Below are 12,714 nucleotides of genomic sequence, written 5' to 3' on the forward strand. Positions count from 1 at the left end.
CTACACTGCAGTAATCCTATCTATCGGGGATGAGTGGAAACAGAAGACAAAAAGCACATCACAACAAACAATGGTCAGTGTAATGTTGTTGATAAAGTCTATGAGCTTTCTATATTGCAGGCCTTCACATTATTTTTCTTTCGACTCTGTGATATTAGGGCGTCTTACAAAATTATTTATATCGTAGACTGTAGTTCCTTATTTTCAGACTTTACATACCTATTTTCACTAAATTCTGTTCACCCATTTTCTCATGGCTCGGCGTTGATGTGGATTTAGCAACAAAAATTGAAATTCATGAATATCAGTGTTATCATAGCCGGTACGGTAAAATTGTATAAGACATAAATGTTCGGAAATTTAATTCTATGTAACGTAAGTTATGTAGTATTTATCGACAGGACCACTTAAAATATAAATATTTGAGAATTGAATTTTAGGCCTTACCCTAAACTACCATTTCACTCAGTGTGAATAAACTGATTTATAGCGTAGATTGTAGTGGCTCATCCCCCGACTTTACATACCGATTTTCATTAAATTCTCTTCAGCCGTTTTCAAGTGATGTGTGTACAGACAGACAGACGGACGGACGGATGGACGGACGGACATTACGGAAAAGAAAAAAGTGTGTTTCCTTGTTACTGTGTACATGAACGATACAGAAATACCATTTTTTTCAAATTCTGAGCAATGTACAGACAAAACTCTTATTTTATATATATTGTACAATAGGCTTTATATTGCACCTACACAGATAGGTCTTATGGCGACGATGGGACAGGAAAGTGCTAGGAATGGGAAGGAAGCGGCTGTGACCATAATTAAGGTACTGCTCCAGCATTTGCCTGGTGTGAAAATGGGATAATACGGAAAATCATCTTCATGGTTGCCTAGAGTGGGGTTCATACCCACTGTCACCTGAATGCAAACTCGCAGCAGCATGCCCCTAACTGTACGGCCAACTTGCTCAGTAGTATAAATTTCCTTCTCAGTCCCATGAAATGCTGAGTACGCTCAACTCTCGATTTACCGTAATTGGATCAACCGCGATATCAAAAACACTACAGTAAAAATTCATAACACAAAAGCAGAAAACCATGACTGATTATTTTCTGAAACAGTAAAGTTAGGTTGTCTGAATATTTTTCTTTGCCTTATTAGTTTCAACGAAAAGTGCTGTTTATTTTTCCATTTATTAATTGTGCGAAGAATGGGCGAGTTGGCCATACAGTTAGGGGCGCGCAGCTGTGAGCTTGCATCCGGGCAGCCCTGAAGATCTTTTTCCATGGTTTCCCATTTGCACACCAGGCAAATGCTGGGGCTGTACCATAATTAAGGCCACGGCCATTTCCTGCCCACTCCTTGCCCTTTCCTATCCCATTGTCACCATAAGACCTATCTCTGTATGTGCAACATAAAGCAACTAGCAAAAAAAAAAAAAAAAAAAAAAAAAAATTGTGCTAAGTGTTACTTTTACTGCAACATACTGGGTAAGTTACTAAAAAACAATACAGAAGTATCATTTTAACTGTTCTGTTTTTAACTTTTTGTGGGTTAACTGCGATTTTAATTATCCGGGAAGCCTTAACCCTACATTATCCCGGTTAATCGAGAGTTGAGTGTATATTCTTCTTGGGTGTTTGTCTAGTTTTGGAATTATTGCAAGAATTTGTTGTTTTGTTTGTTGATGTACAGTATCCCCTTTTTATATACACTGACTGACAGAGCAAATGCAACACCAAGAAGGAGTGGTTCGAAAGAGATGAAAGTTGGGGAAAAAACAGAGACAGCACGGACGAATAATTGATGTTTATTTCAAACCGATATGCAGGTTACACAATGCGTACGGCATCGACTCAGTAGGATGTAGGACCACCGCGAGCGGCGATGCACGCAGAAACACGTCGAGGTACAGAGTCAGTAAGAGTGTGGATGGTGTCCTGAGGGATGGTTCTCCATTCTCTGTCAACCATTTGCCACAGTTGGTCGTCCGTACGAGGCTGGGGCAGAGTTTGCAAACGGTGTCCAATGAGATCCCACACGTGTTCGATTGGTGAGAGATCCGGAGAGTACGCTGGCCACGGAAGCATCTGTACACCTCGTAGAGCCTGTTGGGAGATGCGAGCAGTGTGTGGGCGGGCATTATCCTGCTGAAACAGAGCATTGGGCAGCCCCTGAAGGTACGGGAGTGCCACCGGCCGCAGCACATGCTGCACGTAGCAGTGGGCATTTAACGTGCCTTGAATACGCACTAGAGGTGACGTGGAATCATACGCAATAGCGCCCCAAACCATGATGCCGCGTTGTCTAACGGTAGGGCGCTCCACAGTTACTGCCGGATTTGACCTTTGTCCACGCCGACGCCACACTCGTCTGCGGTGACTATCACTGACAGAACAGAAGCGTGACTCATCAGAGAACACGACGTTCCGCCATTCCCTCATCCAAGTCGCTCTAGCCCGGCACCATGCCAGGCGTGCACGTCTATGCTGTGGAGTCAATGGTAGTCTTCTGAGCAGACGCCGGGAGTGCAGGCCTCCTTCAACCAATCGACGGGAAATTGTTCTGGTCGATATTGGAACAGCCAGGGTGTCTTGCACATGCTGAAGAATGGCGGTTGACGTGGCGTTCGGGGCTGCCACCGCTTGGCGGCGGATGCGCCGATCCTCGCGTGCTGACGTCACTCGGGCTGCGCCTGGACCCCTCGCACATGCCACATGTCCCTGCGCCAACCATCTTCGCCACAGGCGCTGCACCGTGGACACATCCCTATGGGTATCGGCTGCGATTTGACGAAGCGACCAACCTGCCCTTCTCAGCCCGATCACCATACCCCTCGTAAAGGCGTCTGTCTGCTGGAAATGCCTCCGTTGACGGCGGCCTGGCATTCTTAGCTATACACGTGTCCTGTGGCACACGACAACACGTTCTACAATGACTGTCGGCTGAGAAATCACGGTACGAAGTGGGCCATTCGCCAACGCCGTGTCCCATTTATCATTCGCTACGTGCGCAGCACAGCGGCGCATTTCACATCATGAGCATACCTCCGTGACGTCAGTCTACCCTGCAATTGGCATAAAGTTTTGACCACTCCTTCTTGGTGTTGCATTTGCTCTGTCAGTCAGTGTATATTCAGTCGTGTTGTTAAAAGAATGAATAATTCTGATCACATCTTAGCAAGGAATCACTAAGGAATGTTCATACACTGAATCAGGTATTGTTTTGCTCATATTTTACAGTGAGTGATGCAGCGAATTTTCTTTCAATATCTGTTCACTTTATCAGCTCTTGTGCCATCTTCTAAGTTAAATGTAATGTAACTTAAAATCTTTACAGTCTGTTGAACACACATATTCTATATAAATAGTACACTATAACATACCTGTTAAAAGCACATTATTAAACAGGGAATAAAAATACACACTATTTTTACTTGAACTCCACCTCCAAAATTGAGCAAGTCACTTCCAACATGCTTGATCAGTAATGCATTTTCTCTGTAACATCAAATTATCATGTTTGTTGGACCTTTGTATGTTTGTGAAATAGCAGATTTTGAAGTGCTACGCATGCTAGAAATAGAAGAAGCTGTATGGAGGATGAATTGTGACAAAGCATCTGGAGTAGATCAAGATGATAAAGGCAGCATGCCCAGTAGGAGTACTCTGGTTGTATAGACTATTTATAGGGATACAGGAGAAAAATCAAGTCCCAGAAGATTGGGGTAAGGGTCTAATAATCACATAATTGAGGGAAGGTGATGAGAGGAAATGTAACAACTACAGAGGAATTACTCTTACTTCACGTTGAGTCAGTATATTGGAAGGAAAATTGAAGATGGATTTAGGAAGGAAAATGGAAGAACAATAATTTGGCTTTAGGAAAGACAGATCAACATTTGACCTGATCTTCACACTAAGCCACATGATAGAAAAAAGGGTGGCAATTTGGGAAAGATTTTGTGATGACATTTATAGACATTGAGAAGGCGTATGACAGTGTACCAAGGCACACTGAGGAAAAAACAAGTACACACAGCAGAAGGGCTAGCAGTGTAAAGATCAAGATAGGGAGAAGAAAGTGATCTGCTGTAGAAACAGGACTTTGGCAGGGAAGCGTACTATCCACCATACTCTTCATCAGAGTCACGGATGAAATTTACAAGAGTGTAAAACAGAAGATGGTAAGAAACACAGTAAAGACCCTGTGACTTGTAGTTATTAATATGGGAAAGTAAATGAAATGGAAGTACAAGAAGATGTAATGCCTGAACTCAGGTGATAGAAGAGTTTGGAATTAGATTAAACGTAGAGAAGAGTAAATCAGTAGGGATGACAAGGAACGGAAAGGAAATTAAATTAAATTGTGAAACGTTTCAAATACTTGGGAAGTATATTCACAGTAGAAGAGAAGATAACTGAGAAGATTGGAAAAAGAGTACAAAAAGGAAATTACTTTTACCAGAGTGTGGGGGATATGCTGTGGAATCAAAAAGTTCTATGGAAATGGAAAGAAGTTCTTTATTTGACCCTTTATGTAACAATGTTTATAAATGCAGCAGGTACATGGGCAGCAACAAAGCAAGATTAGAGTTCAGGCAGATGAGATGAACTTCCTTAAGGTATCAAAGGGAAGACAAGGAAAGATAGAAATGTTAAGGACTGAATTTCAGAACTACAGGACAGGATAGAAACAAGCAAACTGAAATGGTATGGACACATAATACGAATGTAAGACCTAGTGATATAGATGTTAATACCCATAGGGAATCTGAAATATTTGTCCCGAATGAGTAAATTTATAATACTAACATAAAGTATGCACGGTATGCACTAGCCAGCGTTTTGGTAGGTGTGCTAGGTACCAACTGATGAGCCCAACCTAGCACACGAGGGGGAAACGCTGGTAACCAGGAACGACTTAGCTGGAAAATTTATAATGTCCAATAGTGGATCATTTATATTGGTATTATAAATTTACTCATTCGGGACAAATATTTCAGATTCCCTATGGGAATCAACATCTATATCATCTGATAGCCAAGCAGGCATCAATTTTTGGTAATGGGACAAGGTCTCTCATAGTGCATTGGCACTGCCGGTGGCTCCAAATAGTCTACACAGTGGCCTTCACGGTATGCACTAGCCAGCTGGAAAATTTATAATGCCCAGTAACGGACCATTTATATTGGTTTTATAAATTTACTCATTCGGAACAGATATTTCAGATTCCCTATGGGAATCAACATCTATATCATCTGATAGCCAAGCAGGCATCAATTTTTGGTAATGGGACAAGGTCTCTCATAGTGCATTGGCACTGCCGGTGGCTACAATTAGCCCACGCAGTGGCCTCTATGGTACAACAATGATATGAGATCTGTTTGTATGGTGTGGAGCTTAGTGGAATATGGAAGGTAAATTTACATTTTCATTCCCAAAATAAGTACTTGGGGTCTTTCTAAATAGAAATAATTTGGTTTTGGTGAAGAATGTTCATTAAGACTTTCTTCTTAAGAAGTGGTGTGGGCATCTGCTCTCTGTGCTTTACATTGTTGTCTATTTCTTTATTTTTAGGCTACTGATATGGAGATCTTTGATCCACTACATCCATCTCCAGTCACCAATGCAGGCGAGCGGCAACCATCAAGTTTTAGGTGGCTTCAACAATTGCCTTCATTGGTTGTGTCAGGAACCAATGATGCAATCAAATATGGTGATGAAAGTTGTGGTTCGGCAACAGGACCTGCACAAGTGGAAGGCCATATTTCAAGCAGCTCTGTTGCAGCTAGAAAAGGAAATGATAAAAATCTCAATGTTGAGTTGTCAGATGAGTTGTATCAGCATGTTCAAAGTAGCCAGTTTTCAAACCCTAGTTGTTTGCCCTATGAACATGTAATAGAGGGTAGTAAGAGTAGTGTTTCATATTCTCAGCCACTACCTACTTTAGTTCCTGATGTGCATGTGCAAGAAGTGAATTATATATCAAAGGCTGATTACCATGTTGAACAAGCTCTTAGACACGAAGCCTGTGGAGATTATGATGATGCATTAAAACGTTATAAGGCTGGAATAGCATGTTTACTCAGCGGTGTGCAAGGTATGTACTTACAGAAGACACAAACCATTGAATCATTTGTTCTTACTGTAATTTTTTGTAGCTGAATTATTTTCCTTGTATGCAGTATAGTCTGGACAGCTATTCTTGAGCCAGTGACAGTACTGTAGCAACACCATAGCTTGTAATGTTCTAGTTGCCACTACTTCACACTCTTCCTTGAATAACTTTTCTACAAAATCTTTGCCTCACCCTCTCACACTAACCCTGTCTGATGCATTTGATAGGGTGGATCATGGGAGACTACTGGCAAAAATGAGTGCAATTGGACTAGACGAAAGAGTGACTGAATGGGTTGCTATATTTCTAGAAAATATATCCCATAGAATTAGAGTAGGCGAAACTCTTATCTAACCCTGTAATAATTAAGAGGGGAATTCCTCAAGGCAGTATTATTGGACACTGCCAATCTTAAAAAATGATATGAGTAAAAAAGTGGAATCAGAGATAAGGCTTCTTGCAGATGATGTTATTCTGTATAGAGTAATAAATAAGTTACAAGATTGTGAGCAACTGCAAAATGACCTCGATAATGTTGTGAGATGGACAGTAGAGAATGGTATGGTGATAAATGGGGTTAAAGGTCAGGTTATAAGTTTCACAATTAGGACAAGACCTCTCAGTTTCAATTAGTGCATTGATGGGGTGAAAGTTCCTTATGGGGATCACTGTAAGTATGTAGGTGTTATTATAATGAAAGATCTTCATTGGGGTAATCACATAAATGGGACTGTAAATAAAGGGTACAGATTTCTTCACATGGTAATGAGGGTGTTTAGGGGTTGTAGTAAGGATGTAAAGGAGAGGGCATACAAGTCTCTGTTAAGACCCCAAATAGAGTATGGTTCCAGTGTATAGGACTCTCACCAGGATTATTTGATTCAAGAACTGGAAAAAAGGCAAAGAAAAGCAGGTCGATTTGTTCTGGGTGATTTCCTACAAAAGTGTAATGTTACAAAAATGTTGCAAAGTTTGGGCTGGGAAGACTTGGGAGTAAGAAGACGAGCTGCTCAACTAAGTGGTATGTAATACCAATATATTTGGTCCGTTATTGGACATTATAAATTTTCCAGCTAATTCATTCCTGGTTGTCAGCGTTTTGCCCCAGTGTGCTACATTGGACTCATCAGTTGGTAAATAGCACACCTACCAAGATGCATGGCTAGTGGCCATGAGCCTAATGTAGCACACTGGGGCGAAATTCTGGCAACCAGAAATGAATTAGCTGGAAAATTCATAATGTCCAGTAATGGACCAAATATATTGGTATTATTAATTTACTCATTCGCGACAAATATTTCAGGTTCCTTATGGGAATCAACATTTGTATCATAAGTAATATGTTCCGAGCTGTCATTGGAGAGATGGCATAGAATGGCATTAGTAGATGAATAAGTTTTAGTGGTGTCTTTAAAAGTAGGAAAGACAACAGTATGAAGATAAAGTTCTAATTCAAGAGGAAAAATAGGGGCAAATGTTCATTTATAGGAAGGGGAGATAGGGATTGGAATGACTTACCAAGGGAGGTGTTCAATAAAATTCCACTTCCTTCGCAGTTATTCAAGGAAAAGCTAGGAAAACAACAGATAGGGAATCTGTCATCTGAGCAACTGCCCTAAGTGCAGATCAGTAGTGATTGATTTCCTCTTGTATATACTTTTAACCATTTCGAACTCAGCCTATATGCAGGGGGGTGCTCGAAGAAGCTCAAACTAATTTCTGTGATTTTCCAACCAAATTACAAAAAATCAACACGTAAACAGTTTAACACATCTATATATATAAAATAAGAGTTTTGTCTGTACATTGCTCAGAATTTGAAACGAATCATATTTCTTTATCGGTCATGTCCACAGTAACAAGAAAATGCATTTTTTACTTTTCCGTAATTTCTGTATGTATGTATGTATGTATGTATGTATGTATGTATGTATGTATGTATGTATGTATGTACACGCATCACGAGAAAACGGCTGAAGAGAATTTAATGAAAATCGGTATGTAAAGTCCGGGAATAAGTCGCTACAATCTAGGCCTTAAATAATCTTTTTCACGCTGATAGAAATGGTATAGATAAGATTGGTAGTTTAGGGGAAGGCCTAAGATTTAATTCTCAAATATTTGTTATTAGTGGTCCTATCTTAATGAAAACTGGTATGTAAAGTTCAAAAATAAGTCGCTACAATATAAACTATAAATAATCTATATTCACTCTGAAAGAAATGGTAGTTTAGGGGAAGGCCTAAAATGTTATTCGCAAATATTTATGTTATTAGTGGTCCTATCTTAATTAAAATAGGTATACAAAGTCTACGAATAAGTCGATACAATCTACGCCATAAATAATCTTATTCACACTGAGAGAAATGGTAGTTTAGGGGAAGACCTAAAATTTAATTCTCAAATATTTGTTATTAGTTGTCCCATCGTAAATAAAATCGGTATGCAAAATTGGGGAATAAGTCACTACAATCTAGGCCATAAATAACTTTATTCACGCTGAGTGAAATGGTAGTTTAGGGGAAGGCCCAAAATGTAATTCTCGAATATTTGTGTTATTAGTGGTCTTAGTGACAATCTATATATATAAAATAAGAGTTTTGTCTGTACATTGCTCAGAATTTGAAAAGAATGGTATTTCTGTATCGGTCATGTCCATAGTAACAAGAAAATGTACTTTTTACTTTTCCGTAATTTCTGTCTGACTGTCTGTCTGTCTGTCTGTATGTATGTATGTATGTATGTATGTATGTATGTATGTATGTATGTATGTATGTATTGTACCAGTAAAAGAGCCCGACTCTCAGATTAAATTTTAAAATAGCATGACTATAGTTCTCAGGGCGAAAAACTGGATTAATTGTAGCTAGGGCTCGGTACAGGAGGTAGGGTCCTATCTACAGAAAAACTTTAACTCTGATTGCACAAGAGTTTATTCAAATAAGTCATGAATTTGCACATCACCTCTAAGTAGAAATGGATTGTCTTCCTCGTATTCCAATAGCATGGCTCTGGTTCTCCAGCTCACCAAGCCAAGCTGGTTGAAGCACGTTCCAGAAGACTCCAGGGATTCCAGGGACTCCAGATACTCCAGACAGAGGCAGCTGGACTGTCTGGATTGACGGCAAGTAGAGATGTCTGGAACTCTGAGGCCCGGGTTGAACCCCGGTGATCCAGGCGATGTTGTAGATAGTCATGTACAACCTCAGCCCAATGAGACTGAGAGGATTGATGTTCCCAAGGTCACTAGTAGCACTGAGTCCATGAAAACCTTGGATGATCAACTTATAAGCAGAGTTCTTGATAATTGTACATTAAGACTTCCAACACTCCTAAAACGATATGAGTGGTATTAATAATTTAGAGTTCATCACTAGGAAAATCCTCGTCCCTGAATAACTTTTGGCAACGAAAAATACAAGTCCCTTCTTGTGAAATTATAGTTAAACTCAAAGTTCATTACTGGCGAAGGTGCAAGTCTTTGCCTAAACTCGAATGAAAACACAAGTCCATTCACTTGGAAGTTTGAATATATTTAAAGTTAATCACTGGTGAAATTCATAAAGTCTTTGAGTGACCACTGACGAAAACACAAGTCCTTCCACATCAATAAATTCACTGACGAAATTTATAAGTCTTTTAAACCAACACTGGCGAATGTACAAGTCTTTGAGTAAATATAAGTGAAATCCTAACTTCGTTTAAAGCCGTTGGAAAGTTAAAGTTCATCACTAGCAATGTTAATCAATCACTGTCTATTAGAAGGATGAGTTCCTCAACAGTCGCAAATATTCCACGTAAATAATACAAGTCCATTTCACGAACACTTAGAAAAATTCCAATCTCGAATACTCGTAAATAATACAAGTCCATTCAATGATCACGTAGAAAAGTTCTGGTCTCGAACACATGAAAATAATACAAGTTCATTCAGTGAACACTTAGAAAAATTCCAGCTTCGAAGACGCGTAAATAATACAAGTCCATTTAGTGAACACTTAGAAAAGTTTCAGTCTCGAAGGCACGTAAATAATACAAGTCCATTCAATGAACACTTAGAAGAATTCTGGTCTCGAACCCATGTAAATAATACAAGTCCATTTCACAAACACTTAGAAAAATTCCAGCTTCGAAGACACGTAAATAATACAAGTCCAAACACTTAGAAAAGTTTCAGTCTCGAAGGCACGTAAATAATACAAGTCCATTTAATTAACACTTGTAAATATTCTAAGTTCAATTACGAAGACTTAGAAAATTTTCTACAACCCTCGAAGTCTTATGAGTCCACTTTATAGTACTTGGAAGAATCGTCTTCCCACACTTGTATAATGACAGAGTTCCACGATGATAGTAGCCGCAAGAGTGTCCCCGCTGACTACTCAGCTGAGACTGTCTGAATAGGCTACAGTATGTCCTCCTTTTATTCAATCCGGGATGTCTACGTCATAATACGGTTTGATTGAATATCTCCCGAATCCCTCGATGGATTTGCTTGAAACTCGAGCATTGGGACGTTTAGGTGACCCCAAACAAGATGACATATCGCTCGATTCGCTAGCATCATTATAATAGAAATTTCAAAATTTTCTCCATCGAACTCTCTAGAACAAGTGACGTGGAATCCAGAAAATACCAGTCAAGGCTGGTAACACGTGTTGAGACGAGCGGGCGGTCTAGCTAGCCCCTGTGGCTACGTCACAGCTCACAGTCGTCATAGACTCGCTAGCTGGTCCTCGCTGCTGGTAAACAAACCAGGCACGCTCGGAACATTACGCGTGGTAAATAAACGTAACTTATGCTCAAAAAATACTTTTGTACAGGTCGTAACCGGTACAGTATGTATGTATGCATGTATGTATGTATGTACGTACACGCATCACGAGAAAATGGCTGAAGATAATTTAATCAAAATCGGTATGTAAAGTCGGGGGATGAGCCGCTACAATCTAGGCTATAAATAATTTTATTCACGCTGAGTGAAATGGTAGTTTAGGGGAAGGCCTTAAATTTAATTATCGAATATTTATATTATTAGCGGTCCTATCGATAAATACTATATAACTTAAGTTATGTAGAATTCAATTTCCAGTCATTTATATCTTATACATTTTTACCATACCGGCTCTGATAACACATATAGTAATGAATTTGTATTTTTGTTGCTAAGTCCATATCAACGCCGAGCCACGAGAAAATGGGTTAACAGAATTTAATGAAAACCGCTATATAGAGTCGGGGATAAGAAACTACAGTCTAGGCTGTAAATAATTTTATCTTCCCCGAGATGAAATGGTAGTTTAGGGGAAGGTGCCTAAAGTTTAATTTTAAATACTGGTACCTATGTTATTGGTGCTATAGAAAAGTATGGTACTACATAACAAAAGTTATAGACAGTACAATATCCGATCATTTATGTTTCATTCAATTTTACTGTACCGACTATGATGAGAGTGGTATTTCAGAAGGCCTACAATATCCAAAGCGCTTAACACTGATCAACAATTACTTTACATTAACCATTGTTTGTTGTGATGTTCTTCGTTTCTTATGGTGCCGCTCAACTCCGATAGATGGGATTACTACTGCGTACCAGTATAACAGCCTGACTGAACATTGGCGGGAAATAGCTGGGAAGTTGGGAAACTTTCTTCTTTAGCATGCCGTTCCTCTGGTTCATACATTTTCTGATACTGCAGGTACGTAACACACTGGTTCAAATATAGCATTCACCAGTATCCAGTAATCGGGAGATAGTGGGTTCGGGCCCCACTGTCGGCAGCCCTGAAAATGGTTTCCGTGGTTTCCCATTTTCACACCAGGCAAATGCCGGGATTGTACCTTAATCAAGGCCACGACCGCTTCCTTCCACTTCCTAAGCCTTTCCTAACCCATCGTCGCCATGTGACATATCTGTTTCGGTGCGACGTAAAGCAAAAAAAAAAAAAAAAAAAAAAAAAAACCATCATAGCATTCGAGCTATTCAATCCCTACTCTGAGGCACTGGTTAGAATAAGCAGCGTGCATATTTAACGGATTAATGACAGAGGAGTGTTCATGGCAGTCTGCGACCTGGTTGTTCCAGCTCTGGAACTTTGGACTGTTAGATCGGCACTGTAGTACTGTTCGTTGAAAGTGAGAAAGTGTGCGGTTTTTCATTTGATCGAGTATTTTATATGATAACATTGCTTTCAATCGCTACATTCCTACTGACGTTTTTGTAATGACCTATGTTGAATTCAGTTAGGAAAACCACCAAGTCAGTCTTTCTGAGAATCCCGTAGCGAAGCACGGGTACATCAGCTAGTATTAAAATAAAATAAATCACACTAATGCAGGAAACTATGAGCATTTCAGAAATGAATATATTTTGGACGTATTATTATTGGTAAAGCCAAAAAAAAATTAAACTTAGAAAATAAATTAAAAAATAAATTATGATTTTCAATGACAGATAGATCAGACATTATTGCGTCTTTGTTCTATACTCTTAGACCTGAAAGAAAGAACATTTAATTCTGAATAATTTGATATCAAGATGATGTGTGTGCTGCAATGCACTCATGAAGCATGGCACAAAGTTATTCACTG

At 39.5% G+C, this 12,714-nt stretch overlaps 1 protein-coding gene across 1 annotated transcript in view; it reads left to right on the forward strand.

The window, feature by feature from the left end:
* Nucleotides 1–12,714, forward strand: part of LOC136863940 (ribosomal protein S6 kinase delta-1) — a 336,430-nt gene that overhangs the window by 168,878 nt on the left and 154,838 nt on the right. The window contains exon 6 of the mRNA XM_067140388.2: nucleotides 5,583–6,105. Coding sequence (XP_066996489.2) covers nucleotides 5,583–6,105 — 523 coding nt within the window. The remainder of the gene's footprint in view (nucleotides 1–5,582; nucleotides 6,106–12,714) is intronic.

Source organism: Anabrus simplex, chromosome 2 (genome assembly GCF_040414725.1).
Source record: "Anabrus simplex isolate iqAnaSimp1 chromosome 2, ASM4041472v1, whole genome shotgun sequence".
Lineage (NCBI taxonomy): Eukaryota > Metazoa > Arthropoda > Insecta > Orthoptera > Tettigoniidae > Anabrus > Anabrus simplex.